This window comes from Ornithorhynchus anatinus, chromosome 5 (genome assembly GCF_004115215.2).
Source record: "Ornithorhynchus anatinus isolate Pmale09 chromosome 5, mOrnAna1.pri.v4, whole genome shotgun sequence".
NCBI classification, from domain to species: Eukaryota; Metazoa; Chordata; class Mammalia; order Monotremata; family Ornithorhynchidae; genus Ornithorhynchus; species Ornithorhynchus anatinus.
This window is the reverse complement of record NC_041732.1, coordinates 62,524,424-62,547,423: the sequence shown is the minus strand read 5'-3', so window position 1 is coordinate 62,547,423 and position 23,000 is coordinate 62,524,424. Positions and strand designations below refer to the sequence as shown.

At 47.7% G+C, this 23,000-nt stretch overlaps 1 protein-coding gene across 2 annotated transcripts; it reads right to left on the bottom strand.

The window, feature by feature from the left end:
* Positions 1 to 400: 400 nt before the first annotated feature.
* Positions 401 to 20,394, bottom strand: SDHB (succinate dehydrogenase complex iron sulfur subunit B). Of its 2 annotated transcripts, XM_029066352.2 has the most exons (9): positions 20,184 to 20,394; positions 16,879 to 16,967; positions 9,380 to 9,507; positions 8,589 to 8,674; positions 6,553 to 6,689; positions 5,965 to 6,081; positions 4,900 to 5,001; positions 3,754 to 3,876; positions 401 to 631 (listed from the first exon to the last, which is right to left on the bottom strand). In XM_029066352.2, exons 1-9 carry the CDS (start codon positions 20,371 to 20,373, stop codon positions 557 to 559), a joined length of 1,047 nt encoding a protein of 348 aa, XP_028922185.1. In that variant the 5' UTR covers positions 20,374 to 20,394; the 3' UTR covers positions 401 to 556. The 2 variants fall into 2 exon arrangements, with proteins under 2 accessions (XP_028922185.1, XP_028922186.1); XM_029066353.1 differs by lacking the exon at positions 16,879 to 16,967 and having other exon boundaries at positions 20,184 to 20,286.
* Between the last annotated feature and the right edge of the window lie 2,606 nt (positions 20,395 to 23,000).

The following is a 23,000-nucleotide window of genomic DNA, read 5'->3' as shown; positions in this document are numbered from 1 at the left end:
GTACTCTCCCATACGTTTAGTATAGTGCTTGGCAAACAAACGCACAAATACGATTGATTCATAGGTTTTACAATATGCCCAGGCACCCGGCAGAGAACTCCAATTTTAGGGAAAATTCTTGAGTGGTGCTCGCCCATTTCAACGTTGCATTCAAACACACAACTGTTTCTTTCAACACCACATCACGCTGACTCCTGACAGATGGAGACATTCTCTTATTCCGTCGAGTTCTATCCAAATCACGTAGGATGCACGAGAATCAAGTTTTCATCATTTCCCCAACCTTCCCAAACCAAGATTCTGACAGGTTTCCACACTCGCTAATTCCTTCATCCGTAGACTGCTTGTGCGGCCCCCTTTAACCTCCATTTATTCACTCTGAAAGAACACGGACTCGGTCTTGTTTTTTGTTAATAAAGTAAGAAGCTCTTTATTATCTTTTAAGGTTTTTATTGTACATGCAGTATTCCTGGAAAAACAAATCCCAGGTTGAGTTTAAATCAAATATAAATTACATTCAGCCCGTGTTATGATTCCCGGTTGCAAGAGGAGACGGTTAAGCTGAAGCTTTCTCCTTGTAAGTTGCCATCATTTTCTTGATTTCAGCAATTGCTTTTCCTGGGTTCAGCCCCTTGAGAGGAACAAAAAAAGAACTGTTAGACCAGCCCCAAATTACAACTGAACTGGCAGCAAGCAGTATTATTTCCCCTTATGCTTATTTCCCCAGCACTGGCGTTTTTTGGGGCGGAGTGAGACCCGCTTTGTGTGTGGGGGCGGTTCTGGCCTGCTTTGGGTTGTAAACTGGCCTGTGACACTGTACACTCCTTGGTCACTAAACCAAGAATATCCTATGCTCCTGGATGACAATCTCCCATCAGGAGTGGCAGGCAATAATAATAATAATGATAATTATGGTATTCAAATGCTTACTATGTGCCGAGCACCGTTCTAAGTGCTGGGGAGATAGAAGGTAATCAGGTTGTCCCACGTAGAGCTCACAGTCATAATACCCATTTTACAGATGAAGTAACTAAAGTACAGAGAAGTTAAGTGCTTTGCCCAAGGTCACCCAGGAGACAAGTGGCAGAGCTAGGATTAGAACCCACGACCTTCTGACTCCTAAGCCCGTGCTCTATCCACTGTGCAATGCTGCAATACATCCTGAGGTTTCAGGACTGGGAAGTGGTTGAACTGGGAATCCACTGAAGCGCTAGTTAGTGGTTTGGGCAGGGGTACTCGCACTCTCATCCCTGCCAGTTGTGTTCCTGCTGGGGGACCGAGTGCAACGAGCAGGCAAGGGGCCAGGGGTGCAGTTCATCGTGGAGTGCCTTTTAGGTCTTTGCCCCTGATAGCTACAGGCAGGTCTGGGACTAAAACCCAAGCTTCCTCATTCTTTCTTCTGGGTCCCACGCCCTCCTAGATTCGGACAATTTCTACCAGTCTTCTCGTGCTCTTACGCTACAGTCAGACCCAGCAACCAACAGTTTGCTTTGAGAATCTGGGGGTGGCCAGGAAGGCAGAGATTCAGTGGTTGCTGTATCGCTCTGCAAGGGACCGGTGGTGGCTGCCGTGGCTTGGGGCTGTTGGGTCCTGAGCCACGCAGAGCCTGAAACTCCGCTCCTCTATCCATTGTGCAAGACTGAGGCACAGTGTGAAGGTTAGCACTAGAGGAGCAAAGTGTGCGGGCTGGGTTGTAGAAGGAGAGAAGGAAGGTGAGGTAGGAGGGGGCAAGGTGATGGATTGCTTTAAAGCCAATGGTGAGAAGTTTGTCTTTGACACGGAGGTAGATGGGCAACCACTGGAGTTTTTTGGGGGAAGGAGATGACGTGTTCTGAGCATTTTTGTAGAAAAATGATCTGGGTAGCAGAGTGAAGCATGAACTGGAGTGGGGAGAGACTGGGAGGTCAGCAAGGAAGCTGATGCAGGAATCCAGGCAGGATAGGATGAGTGATTATATTAATGTGGTAGTGGTTTGGATGGAGAGGAAAGGGAAATACTATCACTCCTCCTCTTCCTCCTGAGCCTCGTCCCGACGGCCCACATCTCAAAGCAAGGGGAGAAATCTGAAGGACTGAGGACGATTCAAAAATAGAACACTGAGAAACTGGTGAGCAGACACACCAGAAGATATCAGGAAGACCCTTCAAACTTTTCTCTGTCTGAGGAGTTAAACTACTGCCATAGAGTGTGATTCCCCTGGGGGTAGAAATGTGGAACCTCAAAATTACTAAAAAAAATTCCCTATTGATTCTGATTTGTAGCAGGAGCAGGGTGAACAGCAGGACCATTCCAGTAAGGGGCACTGCAGGCGGGGAAGGGGGTTGGCACTGGGTCGCACGCAGGTTCTGTTGACCCAGTCAAGCAAGGTGTAAGTGGACAATCCCAGCTGAATGAGTATGTGCCCGATTAGACTGTATGCCCCCCCGATTAGACTGTAAGCCCTCTGATTAGACTGTAAGCCCATCAGAGGGCAGGGACTGTCTCTATCTGTTACTGATTTGTACTTTCCAAGCGATAAGTACAGTGTTCTGCACATAGTAAGCACTCAATAAATACTATTGAATGAATGAATGTGCTGGCACCGGTGAAGGACTGCCTTAAGCAGCTCTCGGTTCTGGACCTGGGCTTGGTGGGATGTTCCTACATCGAAGCTGATCCAGTTGTGCTTTCACCAATGACATGAGGGGCGGGGGAGAAGGGGCGTGGTCTCAACTGGTCGCCTCTGCCCACCGCAAGAACTGAAACCCTGGTCTCCAGCAAAGGAAGTTTCCCTCCTCTAGACTGTAAGCTTGTTGTGGGCAGGGACCCCATCTTCCATCTCTGTTGAATCATACTCTCCCAAGTGCTTAATGCAGTGATCTGCACACGGTGAGGGCTCAGTGACTACCATGGATGATGATGTTGGTGCAAGGTGGAAGGGGATGCAGGGAAGGGGAAAGGGAAGTATGGCCCAGGCCCACATTATCACCCTTTAGTGGCATGATCTGCCACTGCTCAGAGCAGAAATCATGATCCCACTCTATACAAGGGGACATCGAGGCCCTGAGAAGGGAAAGGACCTGATCCAGGCCTCCTGATATGTAGCTCGGTACCCCTAGTCCTTTGTTCTGTACACCTGAACTGGCATTGCTTGTCTCTCCCAACGAGAAAGGCCAAGTTGATACAGGCAAAGGGTGGGATCTTGGTTTTGTTTTATAGAAACAACGGATGTGAATGGCATAATTTCTTCTGTTTGAAGGTCCAAAAGAGGTCCTTGGCAAGAGGGCACGATCCTAGTTCCCTATTCTGCTCTCCAACCAGACGGGCTGGCTTCATATCACCCTCAGACATTTCCCCCTAAGCATACACAGTCGGGCACATTCCTAAGCCAGGCACTTGAGTCAATGTTTTCTGCAAACCACCAGGTCCAGGCAATCAATCACACGGGGTAAGCAGCATGACTCGGTGTAGAGAGCACGGGCCTGGGAGTCAGGAGGACCTGGGTTCTAATCCCGGCTCCATCACATCTGCTGGGTGACCTTGGGTAAGTCACTTCTCTGTGCCTCAGTTACCTCATCTGTAAAATGGGGATGAGTGTGAGCCCCATGTGGGACAGGGTCTGTGTCTGACCTAACATATCTACGCCTGTGCTTAGAACAGTGCTTGGCATATAGAAAGCACTTAACAAGCACCATAATAATAATAATAATTATTATTAATTAATGGGGTCTGATTGAAAGAGCAAAACTAAGACTTCTGGGGAGGCTGGAGTACCTTGGGGCAGGTCCGCGTGCAGTTCATGATGGTGTGGCAGCGATACAGGGAAAATGGGTCCTGCAGCTGGGCCAGACGCTCCTCTGTGAATTCGTCTCTGGAGTCGATCATCCAGCGATACGCCTGGAGGCCACAGCAAACACCAGTCGATAATCTCAATTCGACTCCACCCTGACTCAGACCAATGCCTTCTAACTGAACTTATCTGGTGCCCCTTCCCGGCCCCTGAAGGGCACCTTGATCCTGACAGGGTTTAATTGATGAGATAAATTCTACAATCCTGGGCCCAGTTCAGGGTTTTAGAACAGTAGCAGGAACATGGTGAGTGCTTAATAAAACCATAAAAAACCAAACACCATCATGCACCAAACCCCCACCCTTTCAAAAAACAAACAAACCAACAAAGAACCCCCCAAAACTCTCCCTGACCCAGTGGAATAAAGGAGGGAGAATTTGTTTTTGGAGGAGCTTGGGGTTTCTAAAAATGAAACAGGCAAATTTAAAGTGCCCACTGCTTTCAGAAGGGAGAAGAGTATTTTCTTTGAGAAGAGTCATTCTTCTGGGGTGGGATCATGAAAATACACCCTGTTGGGTTCCCAGGCAATGTCTGATAGCCTGGCAGGGTGCCATCACCCCGATCTAGCTCAGAAAACCCCCACCCACTGCCCCAGGTGGCAGAGCCCCGAGCCCCAGGTCTGAGCTCTGGGTTGAGGAAAGGAGCAGCGAGAGGGAATCTAGTAGTGGAGGAGGATAGGCAGGTGGGAAGTAGGCTAAAAGAGGGAAAACATTTTGACACCTACAAAGTGTGCATCAGAGATGAACAAACTTCCTCTCAAGACCCCTAATGTAGAAAGAAATCAGTCCTGAGGGCTGCTGCCTTTCTGAAAGCTCATGGGATGGCTCAGAGCCAAAACCCGTCAGCCGTGAAGGCAGAGAAAATCAACCTGACACCTTCTCTGAGCTGAAGCGTTTAGTTGAGATGTCTGCCTGGGTCTCTGGGACTCTGAGTTCACACTCGCTTCCAAATAACTGGGTATGGGATCTACAGCCCTTCTTCCCACAGCTCCTTCACATTCCTCTCTCCTCGCAGCAGTCTTGAGAGGTGGGGAAAGGCAGCTTCCAGCTGAGCTGGTTCTCCAGCCTTACCTGCATGAGGACGGCGGGTCCCAAGTATTTGTCTCCATTCCACCAGTAGCTGGGGCAGCTGGTGCTGCAGCAGGCACACAGGATGCACTCATAGAGCCCGTCCTGCACATAGAAAACAGGACTGTCAGCTGCACGCAACAGAGAGATGTGTCTGACCCTTCCAAAGGAATTTCAGCGTGCTCGCCCTCTAACTGGGACACCCATATTACCTGAATCTTCTTTTGAGCCATTTAAAAGTCCTTCTCAGACCCCCCCACTCCAGTACCCTCACAACTCCCACTCCTGGAGGAAGGTAATGACACCCTCTTGAAAAGATGAGGCAATTGAAGCAGAATGGAAAGTGGACTGGTAGCTCCTTGTGGGCAAAGAACATTTATAGTGTATATTTTGTTCTTTCCCAAGCACCTAATATAACGCTTAGCCCACACAATAAGTGTGTGGTAAGTACCAGATTGATTGATTGGGGCTGCCAAGTCGGGGAGGAACTAGTATTAGAAATGAGGGCCCCCCGTTCCAAACTAAGAACGGCCACTCCATTACGAGCTCCAGGACCCTTCCCGAGGAGATGATTCATAATTTGGGGCCCCTATGGAAATGGATGTTGGGATTAGCGTGTGTCTGAGGAAGAGACTCTTTGCCCTGCCATAGAGTCTCGTCTCACTCTTCTGACACCTCCTGCCTTGGTGGTGGTGGGAGGTGGTTACAGAAAGGAAGGGTGTGGGGAGGAGGTGGCTGCCTTCCTCCTCCAAAAGCTCACCCTAGGATGTGCTAGGAGTTTTTGCAGGGTCAGAGAGTTTGTAGCCAGCGGGAGTGTTTAGGACAAGTATTTTGGGATGAATTATCTGGTTTAAACAGGTCTTCCCTCTTGTCTACCACCTGGAAATCCCAATGGGATTTCTGAGGAGGGAAAGAGTTTCTGACCATTTTTCACCTTCCCTGACCCCCAATATCACTGGGCTACCAAGACCAACCCAGCACCCAGTCACCTGGTTCCACCCAACACCAGAGGCACACCACCCCCACCCCAATCCCTCCCAGCAAGGAAATTAAGCAGCAAATCATCACCAGTTTCTCACGATCTTCTATGGACTGCAGATACTGTTGTTTACCCTCCTGGGATTCATCTTTCTTCTTTAAGTATGGCTCAATGGATTTGTACTGGGCATAGAAGTTACTTAAATCCTGAAGGAAGGACAAAAGGCAAGGAGTGAGGCAAATCCCACCGCCAATTCAAGGCAACCTTCCTGACCCTATGAAACGAGTTGTCGAGTTTCTCCAAGCCCATCCCAGTTGGGATGGGTCTTCAGCAGAGGTGATCCCACAATCAGAGCTTTCACACCACTCTTCCCAGTACATTTGCCTGAGCAACGGAGAGCTAGATTCCCCTCCTGGTGCTTTCCACCATGGGCCACCTGGCCCCCAGAAGCAACGACCGCCAGGGATCAAATGACTGAAGCCGCTTTAGTCAGTTTTTCCAAATCAGCATTTTCAGTTCCCTTTCCTCAACACCAGATATTACTATATCATGAGACCTGGAGGTGGCCTAAGCAAATGGCTCCACCCACTGCCTAATAATAAGGCTCTAGCGAAACTCGGATCGTCTCCAGTCGGCACTTTCTAGGACCACAAAACAAGAGAGGTGCAGAAACTCACAGGAACCAGATCCTTCACCACGTACATGTGGGGCAGAGGGTAGATTTTAGAGACTTTGTTGATGTCGGGGTCGATTCTTCTGGTGCAAGCCAGGGTGTTGCCCCCATTGATGTTCATTGCACAAGAGCCACAGATTCCTGAGAGAGAGAGATGGACAGACACAAGTCTGGACCACTTGGAGAAACAATGCTTCCCTACAGCGTCAGCCCAACTCTTCCTCGCCCTTTGCTGTTCTCACCCCCACTTGGGAGTAGGGGGGCTGCCTGCCACCACGGCACTATCTGCAGTCCCCCGGATAGAGATCGCAACCGCCCCAGTCCTGTCTCCCACCCCACCCCCAGGAGGGGTCCTCGGCTGAACATCAAGAAGGGGTTCTCCCGCTCCTCCATCCCCACCGAGACCAGAATTAGGGCTCCAAATAGCATCACACATAAATAGAGCACCAATCCAAGCTAGTGCCTGTGCTCTCTCCTTTTCTATCGCACGGTGACATAAATGGCAACTTCTTCAGGACGAGCTAACCAAGGGCCTAGAAACAAGAGTTGTTTTGGCCTGGCTCCGTTCCTTGGACCCTTTAACTCTTGACTCTGTCCTCACTTTCCAACACCACCTTTTCCAGGCTCCTGACCATCTTACCTTTTTTAGCGTTTCACTTCAGTAGCAAAGATGACACAATTACTTGCTTGCATTTGATAAATTAGGAGTGTCCCCTCTACTCCCAACCCACCTCCTCTGCCCTTCCAAGTCAAGGGGCCCTGAATCAGGGGGCAGAGCTCCTTTCCTTGATTGCACTAAAGCATTTCAGAATTGAATGGCCACACAAAAGCAAAAGGTGGCATTTAAAAAGCTCTTGAATCATGTTTTGGAAAACATTTCTGCCCAAGTTTTGAACGGAAGATGCTAAAACAACGACTTTCCCTTCATGAGCCAGCTAAGTTTCCCCCTGCCATCCCACACTGTTCATAATACCACATTCGCTTCCAAAATACCAGTTGGGGTTCAAACAGATGGAAGAGAGTACAGGCTTGGGGTTAGTATGGAACAGAGAAAGTCCAACTAGGTTTCCCTTTATTTGGCTCCAGCATGACCCACGGATCTGACAAACTGCCAGCTTCTTTGCCTGAAAAATGCAACCTCGATGGAATTTACTGAATGTTTACCATGTGCAGAGCACTGTACAAAGTGCTTGGGAGAGTGTAATACAGTAGAGTTGGGAGACACGATTCCTGCCCTTAAGGAGATTATCCACACGTCTGACAAAGTTGTTGGGCAAGCCAAAATAACCCAGGATCCTCTGTTTCCCCCAAGTTCACTAGGGCAAAGGTACCCAGACTGAGGAATGGAGTTTTTGTTTGATAGGCAACCACTGGAGATTTTTGAGAAGGGGGGTGACATGGCAAGAGCATTTCTTTAGAAAGATAATCTGGGCAGCAGAGTGAAGTATAGACTGAAGTGGGGAGAGACAGGAGGTTGGGAGATCAGAAAGGATGCTGCTTAGAACAGTGCTTAGCACAGAATAAGCATTTAACAAGCACCATAATAATAATAATTATTATTACAATTAAGGGAGAAAGGAGGAAGGCCCAGGGGGGAAAGGTAAGAACACATTGGGGGAGGGAGGATGGGGGCGGCGGTGTGTGTGTCAGCAAAATTATCGGATTTTTGAAAGGATGATGTTTTGGAATAGAAAATGAACGAAAATTCCAAAATGGGCACCTCAAACTGCCTTTTCTGATCTTTGGGCTCTAACAATCTTCAACTATTCTCAGTAGGTCGTACAGCTCCAGCCATATGTGGAGGGTTGAAGTGATGGAGTAACCATTTCAGTTATGGTTACTGAAGGAAATATACAATGAGAGCCTAGTAACTGAATCTAAGTGACTTTGACTTTTTTGCACTTTCACCAAAGAAGGGTGGGTGTAATGAACCGAAGCTCACTTGGAAAAATGTCAGTAGCTCTAATCTCTGTACAATATGACCGACCCTCTACCTGGGCAGAGAACCCTTCCCTGTGTCGTCTCAGAACAAAGAGGTACCTTCTCTGCATGATCTCCGGAAAGTCAGAGTGGCGTCCATTTCATTTTTTATCTTGATCAGCGCATCCAACACCATGGGCCCACACCTAACAACAAAACGACAGGCAAAATTTGCACAAATCTGTCCCATCACACTCCCTCTCTCCCTGTATACTCTTGGGACTTCTTTTCTAACCCACACAGTCTCCTTGACCTGTTTCATTTTTCAAACTGTTTCCACGGCAGCCTGTGACAAAAGATGGCTGCTTCTACTCTGGTGCATCGGCACCAGAAACTTTAACACATCACAAGTCCAAACTGGGGGAACATTTTGAGGTGATGAGTCGGATGATTTACAGATTTAGTTAGGACCAGATCATTTCTAATAACAATGAAAAGATGTTAAGGGGAAAGTCTATAAAAGCTCCTTTCATTAAGTCCCCAGATTCAAAAGCAGAACAATTCACTTCTAATTGGGAAGTGGGACCAAAGGAGCACGGATTTAGAAATCTGCCAGGTTGGGCCAGGTTGACCCCAGTTCTCGTTGCTCAGAAATTGCCACTTTTCGTGGGATTCCTGGGGTCAGCAACATTCCCCAAGTTTGTGGCCCCACGATCTGCCTTTGAAGGAGATGTTATGTGCTTACGGAGGGGTCACTTTGGGCATTTTTACACTGATCTTCTCTTTACTAATCCCAGAAGCTCTGGTTTTTGCCTGCTGCGGCGGGCAGGGGGTCGGTTGCCGGGTCGGTCGCTCCTGTGACTGAGATGGTTCCTGACCGGATGCCCACCCTATTTCACCATGACACTCACTTGTTCAGGTCTATCTCATAGTTCTGCATGCGAGGTTTGTCTCCGGGCTTGTCGGGGTCCCATCTGTAGATGGCAAATTTCTTAATGCGAGGAGCTGCCGCTGCCTGGCTCTGAGCCCCACGGATGGCCTGGAAGCAGAGAATTGGGGGAGTGGGAAGGAAAACAGTCAGAAAAGTGGCCGAGGTAAACCCTTCCGTCTGGCAGACACCGGGACAGGACCAACCATCACTGCTGAAATGCAGGCTTCTAGTGGGCCTGCTTCAGAGACCAGAAATTCTACAATTTCTGGCTTAGTGGATAGAGCACGAGCCTGGGAGTCAGAAGGTCATGGGCTCTAATCCCGGTTCTGCCACATGTCTGCTGTGTGACCATGGGCAAGTCACTTCACTTCTCTGGGCCTCAGTTCCCTCATCTTTAAAATGGGGATGAAGAGTGTGAGCCAGGAACTGTGTGTGAGCTATGTGGGAGAGGGACTGTGTCCAACCTGACTACCTTCATTCATTCATTCAATCATTCATCCACCAATCGTATTTCTTGAGCGCTTACTGTGTGCTAAGCTCACTGTACTAAGAGCTCGGAAAGTACAATTCGGCAACAGATAGAGAAAATCCCTACCCAACAACGGGCTCAGAGTCTAGAAGGGGCGAGACAGTCAACAAAACAAAGCAAAACAAGTAGACAGGCATCAACTGCATCATCAAAAATAGAATTATAGATACATTCATCATTTATAAAATAGAATAATGAAAATGTACATATATACATAAGTGCTGTGGGGTGGGGGGGGTATAGCAGAGGGTGGGAGTCAGGGCGAAGGGGAGAGGAGGAGGAGCAGAGGAAAAGGGGGACTCAGTCTGGGAAGGCCTCCTCGAGGAGGTGAGCTTTCAGTAGGGCTTTGAAGGGGTAAAGTGTGCTAGTTTGGCAGATGGGAGGAGGGAGGGCGTTCCAGGCCAGAGGTAGGACATGGGCCAGGGGTCGACAGATGATAGCAAAGCACAGTGAGGAGGTGTGCAGGCTGGGCTACAGGAGAGAGAGGAGGTGAGGTAAGAAGGGGCCAGGTGATGGAGAGCTATGAAGCCAATAGTGAGGAGTTTTTGTTTGATATGAAGGTTGATAGGCAACCACTGGAGATTTTTGAGAAGGGGGGTGACATGGCAAGAGCATTTCTTTAGAAAGATAATCCAGGCAGCAGAGTGAAGTATAGACGAAGTGGGGAGAGATAGGAGGTTGGAGATCAGAAAGGATGCTGCTTAGAACAGTGTTTGGAACAGAATAAGCATTTAACAAGTATCGTAATAATAATAATAATAATTATTACTATTACAATTAAGGGAGAAAGGAGGAAGGCCCAGGGGGGAAAGGTAAGAACACATTAGGCTGGGGAGGATGGGGGCGGCGGTGTGTGTGTCAGCAAAATGACTGGATTTTTGAAAGAATGATGTTTTGGAGTAGAAAATGAACAAAAATTCCAAAATGGGCACCTCAAACTGCCTTTTCTGATCTTTGGGCTCTAACAATCTAAGAGGCTGTATTGTTAATAATGTCCAATTGCATATATTACTACAATCTTAAAAAATGGAAGGGTGCCACTTGAGAGTTTGTGCTAATCACAAGCTTCAAAGATGAAAAAATTATTTTTAAAAAAAAGGGATGAGAGGGAGCTCCAGAAACCACTTATGGCTTCCCTTGCCCCTCAGTTGGCTCAGGGAGCCGTGCCCCACTTTACCGCCAACCAAACCCTCTAGAAGGCCCAGAACCCACCAGCGCCTGGGATCCGAGTCTGGTTTGTGCTCCAATCTCTCCTCCCCAGCCAGCCTCTGCCAAGAGAGGGGGAGTGCCTGGGGAACCCTAGGGTTGCGTGTATTTGAGTGTGTGTCTCAGGGGCCAATGGATTAATCTAGAATCACAGCCATTGAGGGGAATGTGGTGAATTGCCAATTACACTAGACTGTGAGCTCCTCTTGGGCAAGGAGAGGGGTTCTGTGACTGGAACTCTTCCCCCTTCATATCTCACACCAGCACTCTCCCCACCTTCAAAGCACTATTTAAATCACACGTCCTTCAAGAGGACTTCCCTGACTAGGCCTTCGTCTCCCCTTTTCGCCCTGCCTTCTGCGTTGCCTATGTGTTTGGGTCTGTTCCCTTAAGCACGTTGAAGCTCATACCACCCCACAGCATTGAAGTAAAGAGCCTTAGGTAGAAGCAGCATGGCCTAGTGGAAAGAGCATGGGTCTGCGAGTCAAAGGACCTGCGTTCTAATCCTAGCTCTGCCACTTGATTGCTGTATGACTTTAGGCAACTCACTTAACTTCTCCATGCCTCAGTTTCCTCATCTGTAAAATGGTTATTCCATACCCATTCTCCCTCCCCTCTAGAATGTGGGATAAGGACTGCATCCACCCTGATTAGCTTGTATTAACCCAGCGCTTAGCATGGTATTTGGCTCAGAAGCAGCATAATAAAGTCCCCTATTCAAAAGTTATTTTAACATCTGTCTCCCCCACTAGCCTGTAAACTCCTTGTAGCCAGGAATCGAATCTACCATAACGCTCCCAAGCATTGGTAGTAACAGCATTTGTTAAGGGCTTACTTTGTGCAGAGCACTGTACTAAGCACTGAGAATACAGAGGCGGGAATGAGATACAGTCATTCCGCCACCCCAGGAGGGCTAGAGGTGGAAAATGAGGGGGAAGAGAGTGTGAGGGGGCTCAGAATCTAAGTACTAAGTATAGTACTTAGTGTAGTGCCCTACACTCAGTAAATGCTCAACAACTGTCATCGACTGTGCTCCTGTTGCCCTTTCCCAAGTGCTCAGTATAATGTGTCGGACTCAGATGGACCTTTTGCCATTCTAGGAGTAGATCAGATCCTGCTCTGCTTTCCATCTGCTCCGGTGGCATATGAGCCTTGGGAAGCTCATGGCGTGTGCATTCCGCCCTACTCAACCACTGGGCAACACCACCAGGAATTCTCTCCGTGCCACCCTGGAGCTTCAATCAACGCTATTTTCTGAGCACCTTCTCTGTGCCTAGCACCCTAACTCCTTCAGAGAAAAACTACCGTAGGAAGGCACGATCCCTCCCCTCCCGGAGCTTAGTCTAGCAGGGGAGATAGCTACTAGAATAAATCACAAATGGTATGAGGAATACGTAAGTAAGAAATGGATCTAAGTGCTATGGTGGTTGTGAGTACTTGAGGCCTTAGATGGTGTGGGAATGCTGAGGTGTTAGCTGGGGAGATTTGACTTGGGGAGAAGAGATAATAATCAGGGAAGGCCTCCTGGAAGAGATGTGACTTCTGAAGGGCTTTGGAAATGGAGAGCTGCAGCACGGTGAATACGAAGGGGGAGGGAGGGAGCTAGCACAAGGTCAGCAGCAGGAGATGAGAATGAGGCCCCATGTGAGAAGGTTAACTTGAGAGGAATGAAGTTCGGGCTCAGGCACACTGGGAGAAGAGAGAGGAAAAGATCGAAGTTGAGAGCCGAGTGAGGGCCTCAGAGCCAGTGGTCAGGAGTTTCTGATTGCTGGGGGCAGGAATGGGCAATGGTTGGAAGATTCTGAGGAGTGGGAAGATGTCTGCAGAACTGTATTTTAGAAAAATGGTCAAAGAGGGAGGTGGAGAGGAAGTGGAGGCAGAGGGTGTTTACAACCTGTTTGAAGAGTTTGAATGGAACGAGAGGAAGGAGATGGGGCCAAAGCTGAATGGTGTAGTGGGATTAAACTGAAGCGCTTCTAGCCTGTTCAGCCCGAGTGGAGTCGGGGAGGCTTCCACCAACAGCAGTGAACGGCCTTGGCCTTCTACCCTTCCCTGGGGGTGCCCGGTGCCTTGCAATAACCTCCGCCCCACCTGTACGCCTTCCTGGGGCCCTGCTCCTGACCTGCCCCATGCCAGATGGGCCGGGAGGGACTCCAATTCTGGCAACGGAGGGCTGCCACAATTTTTAGAACGACGAATTCTAAGCCACGAAGAGCAGAAACTCTGCTCCCCTGGCCACGATGCCCTATCCCATTCCTGGTATTTGCCATTCTCCTTGTCTCATGTTGTTCGTTCGTTCGTTCGTTCGTTCATTCATTCATTCATTCATATTTATTGAGCGCTTGGAATGTACAATTCAGCAACAGATAGAGATAATCCCTGCCCAATGACGGGTTTACAGTCTAATCGGGGCAGATAGATGGACAAAAACAAGACAACATAATCACGATAAACAAAATCAAGGGGCTGTACACCTCATTAACAAAATAAATAGGGTAATATAAATATATACAAATGAGCACAGTGCTGAGGGGAGGGGAAGGGAGAGGCGGAAGAGCAGAGGGAAAGGGGGCTTAGCTGAGAGGAGGTGAAGGGGGAGAAGGGGGAGCAGAGGGCGGAGGGGGAGCAGAGAGGGAGCAGAGGGAGCAGAGGGAAAAGGGGAAGCTCAGTCGGGGAAGGCCTCTTGGAGGAGGTGAGCTCTCAGTAGGGCGTGAGCTCTCAGTAGGGCATAATATTGGTATTTGTTAAGCGCTTACTATGTGCAGAGCACAGTTCTAAGCGCTGGGGTAGATACAGGGTAATCAGACTGTCCCACGTGAGGCTCACAGTCTTCATCCCCATTTTACAGATGAGGTAATTGAGGCACAGAGAAGTTAAGTGACTTGCCCACAGTCACACAGCTGACAGGTGGCATAATGGGGATTTGAACCCATGACCTCTGACTCCCAATTATCATTTCATCCCTCTTTATACGTCCATTGCCAACACTCCCCACCTCAGTCTTAGATTGGGAGCCACTTGGAAGTCAGCCTGCCTGACTAATTCTCATCGGCGTATTTTCTTCCCAAGGCTTCAGAGTGTTCTGCAAAAAGTGGGTGCTTAATAAATACTAGTAGACCTAGTCGGGGCTCAATACACATATTAGAAGCAGCGTGGTTTAGTGGAAAGAGCACGGGCTTGTCAGCTGTGTGACTTCGGGCAAGTCACTTCACTTCTCTGGGCCTCCGTTACCTCATCTGTAAAATGGGGATTAGGACTGTGAGTCCCATGTGGGTCAACCTGATTATCTCGTATCTTCTCCAGCGCTTGGAGCAGTGCTTGGCACATAGTGCTTAAAAATATTATTATTATTATTATTACTCTTGGCTGCACAGAGCTGCAGGTAGAAGCCATGTGGCTCTCTATTGCCACCTAATGGTAACTGGAGGAAATGTCCCTGGGATTCTAGATTACCGTAATTTCAAAAACAACGGTATTTATTGAGCACTTACTATGTGCGGAGCACTGTTAATTATAATAATAGTAATAATAACGATGGTATTTCTTAAGTGCTTACTATTTGCCAGGCACTGTACTAAGCGCTGGGGTGGGTACAAGCAAATCAAGTTGGACCCAATCCCTGACCCATGTGGGGCTCACAGTCTCAATTGCCATTTTATAGATGGGTTAACTGAGGCACAGAGAAGTGATCTGCCCAAGGTCTCACTGCAGGCTAGTGTCAGAGCCGGGATTAGAACCCGTGACCTTCTGACTTCCAGGCCCAAGCTCTCACCACTCTGCATGTTGCTTCTAAGCACGGTGCTTGAGCGGTTACAACGCAAGGGAAATCGGCAGACGCGTTCCCTGCCCACAGTGAGTTTATAATCTACAGGAGGAGACAGACATTAATATGAACACGTAATTTACAATAGGTAATTTCCACTCCTTTCTCCTCCATTATTACAGCCAAATCATTCTTTTAAGAGACCCCCAAATCCAAAACTCGTCATTTTGTAGAGCTATCGAAGCCCTCACACTACAGTACAAGACATCTCAACGAAGAGGTCTTAAAATTATATGAATAAATATCTTACATCCTAGGGGGACAGGGTACATATCTGGGAACAACTCAAAAAACAGCCTGAAGGTCCCAAGGTCTGGGAGAAGAGCAGAATAGGAACCAGCTCAGAAACAGAGAAAACATTAAGAGAGTCCTGGGCATGTGGAGGATGATTCCTTGGGGCGGCCAGGCCAAGGACTGTATTGTACTCTCCCAAGAGTTTAGGACAGTGCTCTGCACCTAGTAAGTACTCAACAAATACAACTGACTGAAGGATCCTTCCAGAAATCACCCCCTGAGGCAGGAGCACCCACTGCTCCACCCCACACACTGCTCAAAGTTCTGAGTAGCCAGCCTTGGGGGGAAATAAAAACAACCCCAAAACCTGCTCTCCTGGAGTTGGTTCACTGACAGATAATCCACTTTACCTTGTAAGCTTCTTGAGGGCAGGGATCACGCCTACTGATGTGACTGTGGTCTCCTAAGAGATCTGCACCCGGCAGGCAATCAAGCAGTGTGGTCCAGGGGGAAGAGCCCGTATGGGAAGAGAACGTCTTTCCTAATTTTGTTGTACTGTATTCTCCCATGTGCTTAGTAGAGTGCTCTCCACCAGTAAGCGCTCAATAAATACCACTGGTTGACTGATTACAAGAGCACAGGCCGGGTACTCAGGGGACCTGGGTTCTAATCCCTACTCTGCCACTTGCCTGCTGTGTGACTTTGGTTTAACTTCTCTGGGCCTCAGTTCCCTCATCTGCAAAGTAGGAATTCAATACCAATTCTCCCTCCTACTTAAGACTTTGAGCCCCATGTGGGACCCCATTATTTTGTTACTATCTCAGCATTTAGTACACTGTCTGGCACATAGCGCTTAACAAATTCCATTATTATTAATCAATTTCATCGGGTTACTGGGGTCAAGCCCCTTTTGAAAATCCACTAGGATCTTTAGGCTACCTAAAATAAAAACCAGATATGATTCTGCCCTCAAGAAGTTTATAATCAGTGAGGGAGACAAGACAAACACACCTTGAAGCACTGAGTGATTGGAGAAGGACTAGTGTTTCAAAGGGAAAGGGCATAAACAGGGGCTTGAGCTGCAATTTCAAAGAAGGAGGTGACTGCGCTTGGGACTGTGGGGGTGAAAGGTTGCAGGTGGAAAACAAGACCGGAGAGATGTTGTGAGCTGAAGTGGAGGCCGTGGGCTGGTACAGTTGGGTCAATTTCTGAGTTTTGCTCACTTTCTCAACACCCCGTAGCCAAAAATAACAATAGCTTTCCATCTTCTAGACTGGAAGCTCCTTTTGAGAAGGGATCATGTCTACCAACTCTGCTGTACTGAACTCTTCCAAGCACGTAGTACAGTGTTCGCACACGGTAAATGCTAATAAATACCACTGTTCCCTGGTCTCCCATCACTTCTTCTCACCCCTCAAGGAGTCACCGTTGCTATTCACTGCTATTATTACCCCATAGGTAATAATATATACCACACCTTAGCACTCTTGAGTTATCTGATAATTCAGGTAAATACCCTTCCCCACAAATAGAGAAATCATTACTTTAATTGCTTCAAGGAGGTGAGTCTAATTTGTGTGTGAAATTCACTCCAAACAACCTTTTCCCAGCACCCATGTATTCTTTCCCAGCACTTAGTACAGTGCTCTGCACAGAGTAAGCACTTAATAAATATTATTACCATTACCGTACACATGGAAAAGGGAATCCAGGTTTTGGAATTTGTTCCCAGGTTGGCTTTTCTTAAAGCGACATCTGCTTTCTCAGCTCTTTTCTCTGCAAAGGTAGAGGTTATTGGCAAACAGTGTCTTGGGGGGATAAGCGAGTTGATCATTAATAACCTAGGTTTCTGAAGAGCAGGTCACAAACTGAAAGCATAACCAACTCGGAAGGGGCCAGAGGTTGAGTGTCACTTGCCCAAACTGAATTGCAACAAGTCAGGCCCTGAACCAGAATCAATCAGTCCATGGTATCTGAGTGCTTATTGTGTGCAGAGCATTGTACTAAGCACTTGGGAGAATACAATACAGAGTTGGGAGATGCGTTACCTGTTCACAACAAGCTCACAGTCTAAAGAAATCACACAGTTCAAGAGTTAAGCACACAGAAATAATGCTCCACGAGTAATGTTATGAATCACTTGGCAGAACAGCTTCAGGAAAATTGGGATATGAAAAGACAGGCTTGGAAACAGACCTAGATCCTGACAGGGAAAAAACTTGCCGAATAAGATGGCAGCAGGAATCTATCCTTATGTGCATTCAATGATCCTGCATTGGTCTCTTCAGTCACAATCCCACAGACTGACAATTAATCAACTCATCAGTAATAACAACTGTGGCATTTGTTAAGTGCTTACTACGTGCCAGGCACTGTACTAAGCACTGGGGAGGATATAAGCAGATCGGGTTGCACACAGTCCACATCAGGCTCACAGTCTCAATTCCCATTTTGCAGGCGAGGTAATTGAGGCCTAGAGAAGTTAAGTGATTTACCAAAGGTCACACAACAGACAAGTAACAAAGCCTACTTCCTTCTGACTCCCAGGCCTGAGCTTTATCCACAAGGCCATTATATTGAACACCTGCTGGGCACAAAACACTGCACTAAAGCCTTAGGAGATGGGAAACTGAAGAAAACCTGAGAAGCAGCATAGCCTAGTAGTCAGAGTACAATAGGAGGGGGCAAGGTGATCGGGTGCTGATGGTAAGGAGTTTCTGTTTGATGTGGAGATGCATGGAAAAAAAAATCACTGCAGGTTCTTGAAGAATGGGTAACATGGACTTAACGTTTTTAAAGAAAAATGACCTGGGCAGCAGAGTGAAGTATGGACTGAAGTGGAGAGACAGGAGGCTGGTAATAAATGATGGTATTTGTTAAGCACTTATTATGTTCTAAGCACTGCTCTAAGCGCTGGGGGAGATACAAGATAATCAGGTTGCCCCACATGGGGCTCAGTCTTAACCCCATTTTACAGAAGAGGTAAATGAGGCACAGAGAGGCTAAGTGACTTGCCCAAAGTCACATAGCTGACAAGTGGCGGAGCCGGGATTAGAACCCATGACCTCTGACTCTCAAGCCCGGGCTCCTTCCACTGGGCCATGCTGTTTCTCTGATTACTGACGGAGTAATCAAGGCTGGGTAAAACAAGTGTTTGGAGCAACGTGGTGGCAGTTTGGATGGAGAGGAAAGGGTTTCATTGATGGGGTGGAGGTGAAACTGACAGTATTTAATAATAATGTTGGTATTTGTTAAGCGCTTACTTTGTGCCAAGCACTGTTATAAGCACTGGGGTAGATACAAGGTCATCAGGTTGTCCCACGTGGGGCTCACAGTCTTAATTCCCATTTTACAGATGAGGTAACTGAGGCCCAGAGAAGTGAAGTGACTTGCCCACAGTCACATAGCTGACAGAGTGATTTAGTGACAGGCTGAACGTGGGAGCTGAAGAAGAGAGGGGAGTCAAGGAGAACGCCAAGGTGACCTTGGCGGACCTGGGTCTAACTCCCGCCTCCTCTCTGCTGTGTGACCTTGGGCGAGTTCACTCATTCATTCAATCAAGCGTATTCATTGAGCGCTTACTATGTGCAGAGCACTGGGCTAAGCACTTGGAATGGACAATTCGGCAACAGAGAGAGACAATCCCTGCCCATTGACGGGCTTATAGTCTAATCGATAATGTTGGTGTTTGTTAAGCACTTAAGAAACACAGTCGAATTGAATGAAATAATAATAATAGTAATGTTAGCATTTGTTAAGTGCTTACTATGTGCAGAGCACTGATCTAAGCGCTGGGGGAGATACAGGGTCATCAGGTGGCCCCACGTGAGGCTCACAGTCAATCCCTATTTTACAGATGAGGTCACTGAGGCCCAGAGAAGTGACTTGCCCACAGTCACCCAGCTGACAAGTGGCAGAGCTGGGATCCGAACCCATGACCTCTGACTCCCAAGCTCGGGTTCACTGAGCGCTTACTATGTGCAGCGCACTGGGCTAAGTGCTTGGCAGGGGCCATGCGGGGGCAGAGCTGGAGGGATGCTCAATTGCATATACTTTTATTGCCCTATTTATTTTGTTAATGAGATGTACATCCCCTTGATTGTATTTATTGCTATTGTTTTAATGAGATGTGCATCCCCTTGATTCTATTTATTGCTATTGTTTTAATGAGATGTTCATCCCCTTGATTCTATTTATTGGTACTGTTGTAATGAGATGTGCATCCCCTTGATTCTATTTATTGCTGTTGTTTTAATGAGATGTTCTTCCCCTTGATTCTATTTATTGCTATTGTTCTTGTCTGTCCATCTTCCCCGATTAGACCGTAAGCCCGTCAAAGGGCAGGGACTGTCTCTGTTACCCATTTGTTCATTCCAAGCGCTTAGTCCAGTGCTCTGCGCAGAGTAAGCGCTCAATAAATACTATTGAATGAATGAAGGAGCTCTGTTACCGATTTGTCCATTCCAAGCGCTTAGTACAGTGCTATGCACATAGTAAGCGCTCAATAAATACTATTGCAGCATGGCTCAGTGGAATGAGCAAGGGCTTGGGAGTCAGAGGTCATGGGTTCGAATCCCGGCTCTGCCCCTTGTCAGCTGGGTGACTGCGGGCAAGTCACTTCACTGGGCCTCAGTTCCCTCATCTGTCAAATGGGGATGAAGACTGTGAGCCTCACGTGGGACCCCCCCCCCGATGACCCTGGATCTCTCCCAGCGCTTAGAACAGTGCTCTGCACAGAGTAAGCGCTTAACAAATACCAACATTATTAAATGCGAAAGTTTTCCTCAGGCGTTGAGGCCCGCGACCTTTGACCTCGGGCTTGTCCCCCTCACAGGCCGCACCGCCAGATATCGCGATAACGAGATTTGAGGGGCGGCCAGCGAGGGGGGGCAGGGGATCCGCGCTGTTGCAGCTGCCCCCGCCTCTCCAGCCCCCGGAGGGGCTCCGTCCCCGCCCCCTGGGCCCCGGTGGTCCCGGCCCGGCGGGCCTTACCCGCAGGCAGACCCCGGCCGCTCCGCCGCGGAGGGTCACGGCCGGGCCGCTGCGCCTCAAGGAGACTCCCAGCACCGCCGCCGCCATCTTGGCCGCTGACGTCGGACCCCGCCCCCCTCCACGCCGGCGCTCCTCCGCAGGCCCACTGCGCATTGGGGGGAGGAGGACACTCTAGCCGCGCCCAGGACATCGAGTTGACAAGCCACTTCCGGTCCAGGGGGACAACGGGGCGAGCCCGGGGGAGGGGGGGAGAGTTGAACGGCCATCCCCACTGCGCATGCGCAGGAGGCGGTGGCGCACGCGCACTTGAGGCCTGTCTCGAAATGGGATTCCTTGGCCATTTTGACAAGTCCTTCATTCCACAACATTTATTAATAATAATAATAATGTTGGTATAGTAGCATTTATTAATAGTAATAATGTTATCCCCTATTTATTATCATCACCCTATTTATTTTATCACCCTGTTTATTTTGTCATCCCCCTATTTTTTTAATCACCCTATATATTTTGTCATCACCCTATTTATTTTGTTTAATGAGATGTACATCACCCTGATTCCATTTATTTGCCATTGTTTTTATGAGATGTTCTTCCCCTTGACTCTATTTATTGCTATTGTTCTTGTCTGCGTGTGTCCCCCGATTAGACTGTAAGCCCGCCAAACGGCAGGGACTGTCTCTATCTCTTGCCGATGTGTCCATTCCAAGCGCTTAGTACAGTGCCCTGCTCATAGTAAGCGCTCAATAAATACTATTGAATGAATGAATAATGTTGGTTTTTGTACCTGAGCCTGTGTAATGAACTGAGAATGAGCCCCCAGAGACATAGGAAGAGAACCAGGAGAGGACAGTGTCAGTGAAGCTGAGGTTAAATATCGTTTCCAAGAGAAAGGGGTGGTCAGCAGTGTTGAAGGCAGCTGAGAGATCGAGGAGGATTAGGATGGAATAGCTGTTGGATATAGCAAGAAGGAGATCATTTGTGATCTTTAAGAGGGTGGTTTCTGTGGAGTGAAGGGGCTGGAAGCCAGATTGGAGGGGGACAAGGAGAGAAGTGGAGGAGTGGAACTTGAGACAACAGATGCAGACAACTGCCTGAAGGAGTTTGGAGAGGAATGGTAGGAGGGAATGGGGTGATAACTTGAGGGAGCTGTGGCGCCAAGGGAGGGTTTTTTTAGAAAAGGGGAAAGGAGCATATTTGAAAGATGTGGGGAAGAAACCATTTTGTCCATCCCGCCTGTCTTAGAGAGATTGGTGTATTAAAGGTCTCATATTAGGATGGCGGTATTCCTTTTTTGTCTAGGCAAAACCCCTGAGTAGATTAGGTCAGAGGCAGGAAGTGGTATCTGCTCACTTGGCTTCTATTACAGGAGGACAATTGCTCAGAGGAGAGAATTCACTGCTGCCTATCTTAAAATCCATATCAAGTATTGTGCTGTCAGTTCGGATTCTGTACCAACTATATTTAAAAAATTCTTTATCATTTGGAGCTGAACTGGCCTTCGCTAGTAGAGGTAACTGCCCATCAACCACCATTCCCTACTAGACTGTAAACTGGTGATGGGCAGGGAACGTGTCCAGTAATTCTCTTGTATTATACTCTCCCAAGCACTTAATAAAGTGCTCTGTACGTAGAAAGTGCTCAATAAATACCATTGATTGATTAGTAGTGTCACTAACATACCCCCTTGAACACAGTGCAGAGAACGTGGTTATCTTTGACAGAGATATGCCTTATTAATCCTATTAGACTGACAACCAAAATAACTGTGCTCAAATTGTGATGGATTCCTGGGAGATTAAAAAATCTTTCAAACGGACAATTGGGGTGTGGTGACACCCTGTTGCAAAATTGGGTAATCAGCTCCAGCTCTTTAAGGGCACGCCCATCTTGGAAAGTTTTTCGTCAAATGATCCTCTACCTTTTTACTGAACATTTAAATGAGAAAATTGTCTCCCAGTAGGAAGGATCTGCTATAATACGGCTCATGGTTCCGCTTTTCTATATGGAGTGTTCAGTGAGGTAATATCTAAAGACATTTGGACACTATAATTACCTGAATTTAAACCCTCCGATTTTTTGCTGTTGGAACAATGACAAGCCTTGACCTAAAGACAATCCTCAATCTCTTTTATCTGAAGAAAGCTATTACAAATCTCTATTGCATTGGTGGATGTCTGCAAACAAGATAAGCAGTGAAATGCATATCTACAGGCATCTGTGGACATTTCCAACACTTGTTGTTACATAAGTAGATAGGATAATGAGCAGTGACTCTGAATATTGCTTCCTTTTTTTATTGAATTGTTAAGTGCTTACCATGTGCCAGACACTGTACTAAGTACAAGATAATCAGGTTGGACACATTCCTTGTTCCACGTGGGGGGTCACAGTCTTAAACCTCATTATACAAATAAGAGTAGATTAGACTGTGAGCCCCTCATTGGGCAGGGATTGTATTTATCTGTTGCCGAATTGTACATTCCAAGCACTTAGTACAGTGCTCTACACATAGTAAGCGCTCAATAAATACCATTGAATGAATGAATGAATGAAATAAGGTACTTGAGGCACAGCGAAGTGAGTTACCTAAGGTCACACAACAGTGTGGCAGAGCAGAGATTAGAACCCAGATCCTTCTGACTCTTAGGCCCATGCTCTATCCAGTAGGCCATGCTGCTTCCTGGTTATGGAAGAAGTTATGAAAAACACTTTTGACTCATTCCTATGTACTAGTTAAAGGAATAAATCAATAAGCAATAAAGGAATAAGAACCTCAGGGTGCTGAGGTGACTAAAAGGAAGGCTTGAGCCGGGT